The sequence below is a fragment of the Phoca vitulina genome, unplaced genomic scaffold (genome assembly GCF_004348235.1).
Source record: "Phoca vitulina isolate PV1807 unplaced genomic scaffold, GSC_HSeal_1.0 scaffold1, whole genome shotgun sequence".
Taxonomy (NCBI): domain Eukaryota; kingdom Metazoa; phylum Chordata; class Mammalia; order Carnivora; family Phocidae; genus Phoca; species Phoca vitulina.
Window position 1 is genome coordinate 100,268,051 of NW_022589704.1, and position 12,107 is coordinate 100,280,157.

The 12,107-nt window shown below is 42.2% G+C and overlaps 1 protein-coding gene across 1 annotated transcript in view; it reads right to left on the reverse strand.

The window, feature by feature from the left end:
- SCTR (secretin receptor) overlaps window positions 1–12,107 on the reverse strand; it is a 76,521-nt gene that overhangs the window by 48,696 nt on the left and 15,718 nt on the right. The window contains exons 2-3 of the mRNA XM_032404811.1: window positions 8,688–8,801; window positions 6,700–6,820 (exon numbers count right to left, since the gene is read on the reverse strand). Coding sequence (XP_032260702.1) covers window positions 6,700–6,820; window positions 8,688–8,801 — 235 coding nt within the window. The remainder of the gene's footprint in view (window positions 1–6,699; window positions 6,821–8,687; window positions 8,802–12,107) is intronic.

The window sequence follows — 12,107 nt, forward strand, 5'->3', positions numbered from 1 at the left end:
CAAGTGTACTCCACTGTTCCCCCAGCCCCCCGACTGCTCTTTCTCCTTCTTTTTGCATAAGAAAGATTACTCATCCTTAGGTCTGGGCTCAAACATAGCTTCCCAGGGTCCCAGGAAAGCCCTCCCAGGGTTGCAGACCAGGTCAGGGTCCCTCGCTGCATAATTACACAGAGCTGCACACCACACTCAACTCATCTCATTCCCATTTTACAATAATTTGTGATTATTTGATTAACCTCTCCCTCATCAACCAGTCATAACAGCTGTAGCAGAGACTCCATCTTGCTCACTGACAGAGCGTGATTTTGTTCAAGGCGCCACACACACAGCTAAAAAATCTCAATCTCCAGCCTCAGCTGCAGCCAGAGGTGGCCATGCAGTCCAGTTCTGGCCAGCGAAGAATGAGCAGAAGTCACCTGGAGAGCTTCAGGACTTCCCAGTGTATCTCACCCTTTCTTCTGGTGACTCTCCTTTTCCTGCCAGAAACAGGTACTCTCACCTCCTGCCTGGAGGTATGGCAGCCTTTTTACGACCATGAGGCAAACAGCACACACTAAGCAGAAAGACAGAAGGAATCTGGGATCTGATGACACCCTGGAACTTTGCACCAGTTCTGGACTTTCTGTAATGTGCAAAAAAAAGTCAACTCCTATTTGGTGAAGCTAGCCTACCACGCTTCTGCTACATGTGGAAAATACATCCCTCAGTGATTAGAGAGGAGTCTGTGGTCCTTTTTTCTCACCATTGTATTCTCTGCTCTCACCATTCCCACCTCATAACAGTAAGTGTTATATTTTGTGAATGAATGCTTGTAATTTCACACCAACTCCATAAAAAACATTTGGCAACTGAGGCCCAGAGTCATTAAGTAACTTGTTCAAGGTCACACAGTCTATCTAATTTATTTACTTATTTTTATTTTATTTTTGAGACAGAGAGAGTGAGGTGGGGGAGGGGAGGTGCAGAGGGAGAGGGAGAGAGAGAATGTTAAACAGATTCCCTGCTGAGCATGGAGCCGATATGGGGCTCGATGCGGGGCTTGATCTCACAACCCTGAGATCATGACCTGAGCCAAAATCAAGAGTTGGATGTTTAACCGACTGAGCCACCCAGGCACCCCCAGTCTGTCTAATCTAAAAGCCTAGGCTCCTCTCCTCCACTCCCCTCCTCTTCCTCTTTCCTTGTAAACAGTAAGGTAAAATTCACATAACAGAGATGGAAGCTGCCTTCCCTTTTAGCTCACAGCACATTCCACCATCATTGCCACCAGTAGTCAGGTGCCATGTGAAGGTGAAGTGGGAAAGACAGAGAGGAGGAGGAGGCTGAGGCGGAGGAGATGAGAGGAGGGAAAAAGCATTGTACAGCAGGCAGAGCCACTGGGGCACGGCCGAGTTCTAGGGAGTGTCTGTGCCACCTGCTGCTAGACAGGGGGAGGAGTCCCCGACCCAGCCATGGTGCACAGTGAGAAACTGGATAACCAACAGACCAAAAATTTCAAGAACAAAGGCTATGACTTGGAGGGAAGACTTTCGCAAAAGGGTATATGTGGCCTTTATGTCAGCAAACTGCATAACCTAGATGAAATGGGTAAGTTCCTAGAAACACACAACCTACTGAGACAAGCATGAACAGATAGAAAATCTGAGCAGACCTCTAATTAATAAAGAGATTGAGTCAATAAAAAATTTCCATTTCCCAATAAAGAAAAGTCCAGATGGCTTTGCTGATGAATTCTGCCAAACATTTAGAGAAAAATTGACACCGATCCTCCTCAAACACTTCCAAAAGAGGGAAAAAGGGGAATAACTTCAAAATCATTCTATGAGGCCCTTGTTATCTTGCTACCAAAGCCAGATAAAGACATTACAAGAAAACTACAGACCAATATCCTTGATGAACATTAATGCAAAAATCTTAAACAAAATACCAGGAAACTGAATTGAATAGCATAATCCATTAAAAGGACTATATACTATGACCAAGTGGGATCTATCCCTGCAATGCAAGGATGGCTCAACATATGAAAATCGGTCAATGTAATATACTACATTCACAGAATACAGAACAAAAACCACATGATCATTTCAATTGATGTAGAAAAAGCATGTGACAAGGTTCAGCACTCTTTCATGATAAAAACACTTAACAAACTAGGAATAGAAGGAAACTGTCTCAACATAATAAAAGCCATATGTGACGAGCCCACAGTGAATATCACACTCATTGGTGAAAGACAGAAAGCTTTTCCTGTAAGATCAAGAACAAGACAAGGATGCCTGCTATCACCACATGTATTCAGAGTAGTACTGGAAGTCTTAACCATAGCAATTAGGCAAGAAAAGGAAATAAAAGGCATCCAAATTGGAAAGGAAGAAGTAAAATGATCTCTGTTCACAGACAACATAATCTTGTATGTAAAAAATCCTAAATATTCCACAAAAAAAACTGTTGAACTAATAAATGGACTCAGCAAAGTTGCAAGATAGATACAAAGTCAACACACAAAAATCAGTTGTATTCCTATACACTAATGAGGAGCAATCTGAAAAGGAAAGTAAGAAATGAATCAATTTACAATAGCATAAAAAAATAAAACACTTAGGAATAGACCCAACCAATGAGGTTAAAGACTCGCATGCTGAAAGTGACAAAATGTTGCTGAAAGAAATTAAAGACACAAATAAATGGAGAGACATCCTGTGTTCATGGATCAGATGATTTAATATTGTTAAGATGTTGATACTACCCAAAGCAATCTCTAGATTCAATGCAATCCCTTCAAAACCCCAATGGCATTATTTGCAGAAATAGAAAAACCTATCCTAAAATTCATATGGAATCTCAAGGGACCTGGAAACAGCCAAATCAATCTTGAAAGAACAAAGTTGGAAGTATCACACTTTCAGATTTCAAAACTTACTACAAAGCTACAGTAATCAAAACAGTGTGGCACTGGCAGAAAGACAGACATATAGACCAATGGAAAAGAATAGAGAACCCAGAAATAAACCCTCATATATATGGTCAAATGATTTTTGACAAGGGTGCCAAAACCATTCAGTGGAAAAAAGTTTTTCAACCAATGGTGTTGGAAAAACTGGATATCCACATGTGAAAAAATGAAGCTGGACCACATATAAAAATTTCCTCAAAATGGACCAAGGACATAAATGTAAGAACTAAAACTATAAAAATCTTTGTATAAAACATATGGGAAGAGCTTTGTGAGATTCAACTTAGCAATGATTTATTGGATATGACATCAAAAGCACAGAAAGCAAAAGTAAAAAATAGATGCATTGAACTATATCAAACTTAAAAACTTCTGTTCATCAAAGTACACAATCAACAGAATGAAAAGGCAACCTACATAATGGGAGAGATTATTTACAAATTGTAGAGCTAATCAGGGGTTAAGACCAAGAATATATAAAGAACTCCTATAATTCAACAGCAAAAGAGCCAAACAACCTTATTTTTAAATGGGCAAAGGACTTGAATAGACACTTCTCCAAAGAAGACATACAAATGACCAACAAGCTCATGAAAAGATGCTCAACATTCATCACTCATTATCAGGGAAATGCAGATCAAAACCACAATGAGATATCACCTCACACCCATTAGGATGGCAACTATCAAAAAAAAACCCAATAAAGTAGCAAGTGTTGGTGAAGATGTGGAGAAATTAGAACTCATGTGCACTGCTGGTGAGAATGTGAAATAGGACAGCCACTATGGAAAAAAACAGTATGCCAGACCCTGAAAAAATTAAAAATAGAATTACCGTATAATCCTTCAATTTCACTCCCAGGTATATACCCAAAAGAATTGAAAGCAGAGACTTGAAGAGATATTTGCCCACCCATGTTCATAGCAGCATTATTCACAGTAGATAAAAGGTGGAAACAAGTCAAGCGTTCTTTCATGAATGAACGGATAAACAAAATGTGGAAGTTCTGCTATATGCTGCAATATTGATGAATCTTGAGGACATTATGCTAAGTGAAATAAGCCAATCACAAAAAGACAAACACTGCATGATTTCAGTTATATGTGGTATCTAGAATAGTCAAATTCATAGATAGTAGAATGGTGGTTGCCAGAGGATAGGGGAAGGGAGAAAAAGGGGCAGGTTTGGTTTTTTGTTTGTTTGCTTTTTAATAGGCTCCGCACTGGGCTTGAACTCACGACCCTGAGATCAAGACCTGAGCTGAGATCAAGATTGGAACGCTTAACCAACTGAGCCACCCAGGCGCCCCAAGGGAGTTGTTTTAACGAATATAAAGAGTTTTAGAGACTAGATGCCCAACAAGGTGAATGTCCTTAACACTACTGCATTGTACCTCCAGAATGCTTAAGGTAAATTTTATGTTATGCGATTTTTACTAAAATTCAAATTTTTCAAATTCAAAAATGATTACGATAGCACATTTTATGTTATATGTATTTTACCACAATTAAAAAGAAAAAAAAAACCACTGACAACATCAAATGGTGGCAAGGATGTGGACCAACAAGAACTCTCATTCATTGTCATGGAGTGCAAAATTGCATGGCTACTTTGGAAGACAGTTTGGCAGTTTCTCACAAAACTTATGAACATACTCTTACCGTATGATCCAGCAATCAAGCTCTTTGGTATTTTATCCAAATGAGTTGAAAACTTCTGCCCACACATAGGAGCTTTATTTATAATTATCAAAATCTGGAAGCGACCAAAATGTCCTTCAGCAGTAAGTGAATGGGTAAACTGTGGTACATCCAGACAATGGAATATTATTCTGCTCTAAGAAGAAATGTGCTGTCAAGCCATGAAAAGAAATGGAGAAAACCATAAATGCATATTACGAAGTGATGGGAGCCAATCTGAAAAGGGTACATATTGTATGATTCCACCTATATGAGGTTCTAGAAAAGGCAAAACTATGGAGACAGTAAAAAGGTCAGTGGTTGCCAAGGGTTAGGGGAGAGAGAGGGATGAATAGGTAGAGCACAGAGGATTTTTAGGGCACAGAAACTACTCTGTCCAATACTATGGTGGTGGACACATGTCATTATACATTTGTCAAAACCCACAGAATGTACACCAAGAGTGAACCCTAATGTAAACTATGGACGTTGGATGGTAACATTATATCAATGCAGGTTCATCAATTTTAACAAGTGTATCACTGTGTTATAGGTTGTTCATGAGGGAGGAGGCTGTGTTTGGGTGGGGAGCAGAGAGTATATGGGAACTCTGCATTTTCTGCTCCATTTTGCAGTAAATTGCTCTAAAAAATAAAGTCTATTTAAAAATTCATATAACATACAATTAGCCATTATCCATTCTAGAGTGTACGATTCAGCGGAATTTGGTACAGTCACTGTTAACACACAACCATCACCTCTATCTGGATCTAAGATATTTTCACCACCACCAAAAGGGAACCACTAAGAATTACTCCTCATTCTCCCTCCCCTTGGCCCCTGGCAGCTACCAATCTAATGTCTCTCTGTATGGATTTGCCTGATCTGGACATTTCATATAAATGGAATCATACCATACATGGCCTTTTGTAACTGGCTTCCTTCACTTAACATGTTTTCAAGATTCATCCATGCTGTAGCATGTTCAGTACTTCATTTCTTTTTAAGACTGAATAATGTTCCATTGTGTGTATAGACCACATTTCCTTATCCATACATCAGTTGATGGACACTTGGGCTGTTTCTGCCTCTTGGCTATTGAGACTAGCGGCTCTATGAATATATGTGTACAAGTCTTTGTTTGAATACCTGTAATAGATTCTTTTCTTAATGCTACACACCTCCTTACCTTTAGATGGGGAAAGTTAAAAAGCAGAATAGAAATAAAATTAACATTTCAGTATCAAATGTTTAAAAAAATTTTTTAGAGACTTTATTTATTTATTTGACAGAGAGAGAGAGAGATCACAAGTACACAGACAGGCAGGCAGGTAGAGGGAGAGGGAGAAGCAGGCTCCCTGCTGAGCATGGAGCCCGACGTAGGGCTCGATCCCAGGACCCTGGGATCATGACCTGAGCCGAAGGCAGCCGCTTAACCGACTGAGCCACCCAGGCGCCCCTTCAATATCAAATTAATGGTATTTTTCAATGATTAATAATAATGTTTAAATGAATAATATTTAAGAATCACTAGTATTTAACATACTTTATCTCATTCATCATTATAAACCCAAAGTAGACATTATCACCTCCATCGTGTACATCAAGAAACCGAGGCTCAGCAGGTTAAATAACTTGTTCATGGTTACACAGCCAATGAGTGGGAGCCAATGTTGGACCCCAGGTTTTTCTGACCCCTTGCTGCCTCTCTGACTACCTCACTCATCAAATTGGCAGAGGAGGTGAGAGAATGGATAGGAGGTACACTGCCTTGACTAGTAATTCTCACCAAACTCTTACCTTGGTGAAGTCATTATGCAGAAGTTGGTGGTATGAAAACACAGACTGTATTTACGAGCCCAGAGAAATGGTGAGTGGTGATGATCTGGCTTTTTGGGTGTGTGTCAACTGCTCATTGGGATCATTCCAGATCCTCCCCCCCCAGGTGATTATCTGAATGAATAGAGCTAGTCCAGCCCCCTACATCCCCAACCCGTCGAGCCTCCCTTACCCCAGTGGGACTGGACACTACCCACGTCCAAGCGTGGACTGAAGTGAGCCACATACCTGGGGCTGGCTGCTCCGTGCCCAGGTCTCCTGGCTTCTCTTTGGAGAGTTCCCGTAGGCACTGGTCCCGTTCCTCCCGCAGCACCCGCAGCACGTCACACAGTCCGGGGAGAGTGCCCACCTGCAAGTCCAAAACCCAGAATGCTCATCGCAGCCTCTAACTCCAGGGTACCACAAAAAGACTTTCTGTGAGCAAGAGTGGGGCCAGACAGTGGGGATTCAACATGAGGAAGGCAAAATCTGCGCCAGCAAGGATTGGATGCAGCCACTCCTGGGAGAGAATTCAGACCACAGCTGGGACAGCCAGGATGCTCAAACCATCTGTAGCTTGTCCACTGCAAATCTTGCTCTGAAGTTTACCAAGACTCCCGAGCCCAGTGAGTTACTTGCTTTCTGGGCACCTTACTATTATTAGTCTGTAGGACTTCATTTATTCCAACAGTGTTTTTTTCTCAGGTTTGGCAAGCTTGGTTTTGGTTGGAAGGTCTTTGAAAGCTCCTCTTAACCATCTCCAAGCTCCCCAGAAGAGCGTCTACGTCCACCCCAGCCAAACAGCGACGGACGGAGGAGTTGGACAGGAAGGATTAGCACACAGTCCTGGCTTCCTAGCTCTTCCTAGAGTAGACTTCCTGAGCATGGCTCGCTTCTTTTATTTGTGCCTGACACATGATAAATATGTGAGTGATTGGTGAGTGAATGAATGAGTGAGTGAATGAATGAATGAGTGAATTAACAACTGAAAAGATCAATGAATTGGACTCCTACTTTACTTCCTACAGAGTATGGAATTTTATTTTATTTTATTTATTTTTTTTTTTTTAAAGATTTTATTTATTTATTTATTTGACAGAGACAGACAGAGTGAGAGAGGGAACACAAGCAGGGGGAGTGGGAGAGGGAGAAGCAGGCCTCCTGCGGAGCATGGAGCCCGATGTGGGGCTCGATCCCAGGACCCTGGGATCATGACCTGAGCTGAAGGCAGACGCTTAACGACTGAGCCACCCAGGCGCCCCCAGAGTATGGAATTTTAATATTAGAGTTTTTTCACATACATTATTACCTTATTTAATCCTCAAAATAACCCTGTAAAGAGACCCAGAGAAGGAAACTGAAGCCCATAGTGGTTAGGGCATGTGACCAAGGTCCGACACCCAGGGTTCTCAATTTCAGAGATCAACCTTCCAAGAGGTCAAGGGCCAGGTTTTATAGCCTCTTGTCGACCCTGCACTAATGCTTTGTAGGTGGAAATGTCAACATAATGGAGCAGGAGGAGAAGTCTCTGGGGACAAGGCCATGCTCCAAAATGGTGCAAATCAACAAAACTCTGGGCCAGAGAAGGGCAGCTAAGGTAGTACTGCATTCCAAAGATTCCAAAGGCAAACATAAATGATCTGATTATCTCTTAAGTTTGGATCTTCCACACCCTTCACTAATGCTGTCAGGGAGTATCTATCCGCAGGCTGCCTGGGTGGCTCAGTCGGTTAAGCATCCAACACTTGATTTTGGCTCAGGTCATGATCTCAGAGCCCTGTGTTAGTCTCCGTGCTGAGCATGGAGTCCGCATGAGATTCTCTCTCTCTCTCCCTCTGCCCATACCCCCCAGCCTCGCTCTCACTCTCTCTCTCTCTCAAAAAAAAAAAGAAAAAAAAATGATCAGCTGTCAGCATCTGCCTCTTCTCCCCGACTCCCTGATACCATGAGACTGGGTCTGTGATCCCCAGGAAACACACACATCACATCCCCTGGCCCAGAGCCTGTGATCAGCCGCAACAGAGCTGCTGCAGGAACGCACCCAGCATTAAAATCATACTATGCTCGTTCCTTCCCCCATTCATCTCCCCTCGTTTCCATCTCGCACCTGACAATATAGCAAATGACTTCATCACATTGCTTGTGGTGACTCTTATATTTAGACTCTTATGTTGAAACAAGCGGCTTCCCTAAGAATATAGTCACTGTTAGGAGAACCGGCATGCAGCCCCACATACTCGGGCCCTTGTCCCCTCGCGGGGCTCCGCCCGGTCCTTGCTGAAGCCCATCATCACCAGCACCCTCTGGCTTTTCGGCGGAGGCAGTAGAAGAGCTTCAGGGGAAAAATCCACCTACAGGTTGGCAAGCGGCCTGCAGTTTACAAGGACCTCAAGTAGGCACACATTCTATTCAGTGCCACTTTGAAACTGACATTATCCTTAAAAAGGCGAGAAACTGCCGGAGGTAGTGTGAACAGGTACAGTCTTTTAAGTGATGTCATCATGTCTTAAGTGTCACAAAAACGTTCAGACCCTTTGGCCGACTGACTTTCCTTCTAGGAATCCATCCCATATGTGGGAAAAGATTTATACAGAAGGATTCTGTATACGTTTAATAGAAACAAAGAGGGCGCCTGGGGAGCTCAGTTGGTTAAGTGACTGCCTTCGGCTCGGGTCATGATCCTGGAGTCTCGGGATCCCTGCTTGGTGGGGAGGCTGCTTCTCCCTCTGACCCTCCCTCCTCTCATGCTCTCTCTCTCCCTCTCAAATGGATAGATAAAATCTTAAAAAAAAAAAAAAGAAACAAAGAGATAGACTTCTGCTTTCAGGAAGATGTAACACATGTATGTTTTCCCTCTCACTCCTGTTAAGTACAAGAAACCCTGGACATTATATACAAAACAAGCATCAGAAGATTCTGGAAGGTGGAGAGAAGGCAAAGTGGTTAAAGACCTCATGACTCAACAAGTGGTGAGTTCCCTGAAGTTTCTTTTCTCCTTGTATATCCCATTACTGCAGCTGCAGAAGTTAGCAATAAGGAAATGCAGCCAGATGCAGACCAAAACAAAGCCCCCAATAAAAGCCTGCTCTCTCAAGCCAAGGACCAGGAAAGAGGGAATGTAGCAAGACAGAAAACGTACAGACAACAACTGCCCTACAACAGCCAAACACCACAGAAAAAACTGTGGTCAACTGGGGAGCCAGGACTTCCACCTTCCCCAGGCTGTGACATGGGTCCCCAACCTCCAGGCCAGGGCGGTGTCAGATGGCCAAGTAGGAAGTTGGCACTTTCATTTCTGCTGTGTGCTAACAAAGATCCCCCCAGCCCATGATGTCAGTGGAGACTGGACTTCCACTCCAATCCAGAAGTAACGAGGTGCTCCTCCATCTCCCCCCCGCAAGGTGGTGTCACAGGTGCTGAAAGCAAAGAATCCTATACTCAGTAAAAATCATCTCCAGAAATGAAAGGGAAATCAAGACATTCTCAAGTGATAAGGAAAGCTAAAAGAATTCATTGCTAGCACCCTACCCTAAAAGAATGGCTAAAGAAAGTTCTCTAAACGTGGAGGGAACCTAGTGGGCACTCAGGACTTTCACCATCACCAGTGGTGATGAGACCCTACCCACTGCCGTGTTATAAGACCATGTGGGGAGCTGATATTCCCACCACTCATGCAGCAGTAAGGGGAGATCATCTCTTCTTTGCCAGCATTAAGTAAGGCAGAGTGGGGTAGCTGGACATCTACTTAAACCTGGCAGAAATGAGGCAGCCCCCACCCTCTTCCCCTATCAGGAAAAGCCAACTGAGAGAGGCTTAAATAAGACGAAGTCTTACAGCAATACAAAATGTCCTGCTTTCAATCCAAGATCACTCATCATATTGAGAACCAGGAAGCCATCACACTGAAAGAAAAGAGGTGATTCATTGATGCCAACACTGAGGTGACAGGGATCTGGAATGATCTGACAAAGACTGTAAAGCAGCCATCATAAAAATGTTTCAGTGAGCAATTATAAGTATACTTGAAACAAATGTAGAGATATAAACCTCAGCAAAAAGAGAAAGTCTCAGCAAAGAAATAGAAGATGTAAAAAAATCAAATGTAAATGTTACAACTGAAAAAGACAATAACTGAAGTAAAAAGCTCAGTGGAAGGGCTCAACAGAATGACAGTGGCATGGGGAAGGGGGGGACAGAGGAAAGAGTCACTGAGCTAGAAGACAGGAGAGTAGAAATCATTCAATATGAACAACACAGAGAAAAAATAAACCAAAAATAAAAATGAACAGACTTTGGGGCTCCTGGCTGGCTTAGTCGGTAGAGCATATGACTCTTTATCTTGGGGTTGTGAGCTCAAGCTCCGTGTTGGAGCTTAAATATTTTTTTATTTAAAAAAAAATAAGTGAGGCACCTGGGTGGCTCAGTTGTTAAGCGTCTGCCTTCAGCTCAGGTCATGATCCCAGGGTCCTGGGATTGAGCCCCGTGTCGGGCTCCCTGCTCTGCGGGAAGCCTGCTTCTCCCTCTCCCACTCCCCCTGCTTGTGTTCCTGCTCTTGCTATCTCTCTCTCTGTCAAATAAATAAATAAAATCTTTAAAATAAAAAAATTAGAAGTAAAATTAAAAAATTAAATAATCCATAGATAAATAAATAAAAACAAAAAATGAACAGACTTGGGGCGCCTGGGTGGCTCAATTGGTTAAGCGACTGCCTTCAGCTCACGTCATGATCCCGGAGTCCTGGGTTCGAGTCCCACATTGGGCTCCCAGCTCAGTGGAGCCTGCTTCTCCCTCTGACCCTCTCCCCTCTCATGCTGTTTCTCTCTCTCTCTCAAATAAATAAGTAAATAAAATCTTTAAAAAAAAAAAACCAAAAAACAGACTTTCAGGGTTATACGTGACAACAGAAGCACAATCCATAAAAGGAAAGCTGGATGAATTGGACTTCATAAAAATTAAAAACACTTTTGCTTCATGAAAAACCATATTAAGAGGATAAAAAGACAAGTTAGACTGGGAGAAAATATTTGCAGTTACATATTCAAGAAAGGACTAGTACCTAGAATTTATAAAGAACATTCAAAACTCAACAGTAAATGAACAAAAAATCTAGTTAGAACATAAGTAAAAGACATGAAGAGACATTTCACAGGCGATATAGAGATGGCAAATAAGCACGTGAAATTATTAGCTATTAAGTGAATGCAAATTGAAACCACAATGTGTTATCACTATATTCCTATCATAATAGCTAAAATTAAAAAAACAGTAACAATAGATGTTGGTGAGGTTGTGGAGACACTAGATCACTCATACATTGCTGGTGGGAACGTAAAATGGTATAGCCACTCCGGAAAACAGGTTCACAGTGCTTTTACAAAAGCTAAACATGCAACTATTATATGACCCAGCAATTGCACTCCCAGGCCTTTATCCCAGAGAAATGAAAATTTATATTCATGCAAAAACCTGTACGTGAATATTTATAGCAGCTTTATTCATAACAGCCCCAGACTGAAACAATCCAGATGTCTTCCAATGGGTGAATGATTAAACAAATGATGGTGCATCCATACTGTGAAACTCCACTCAGCAAGAAAAGGAACAAACTTTTGATAAATGTGCCAAGCTAGATGAATCTCCAGAGAAGTACGCCGAAT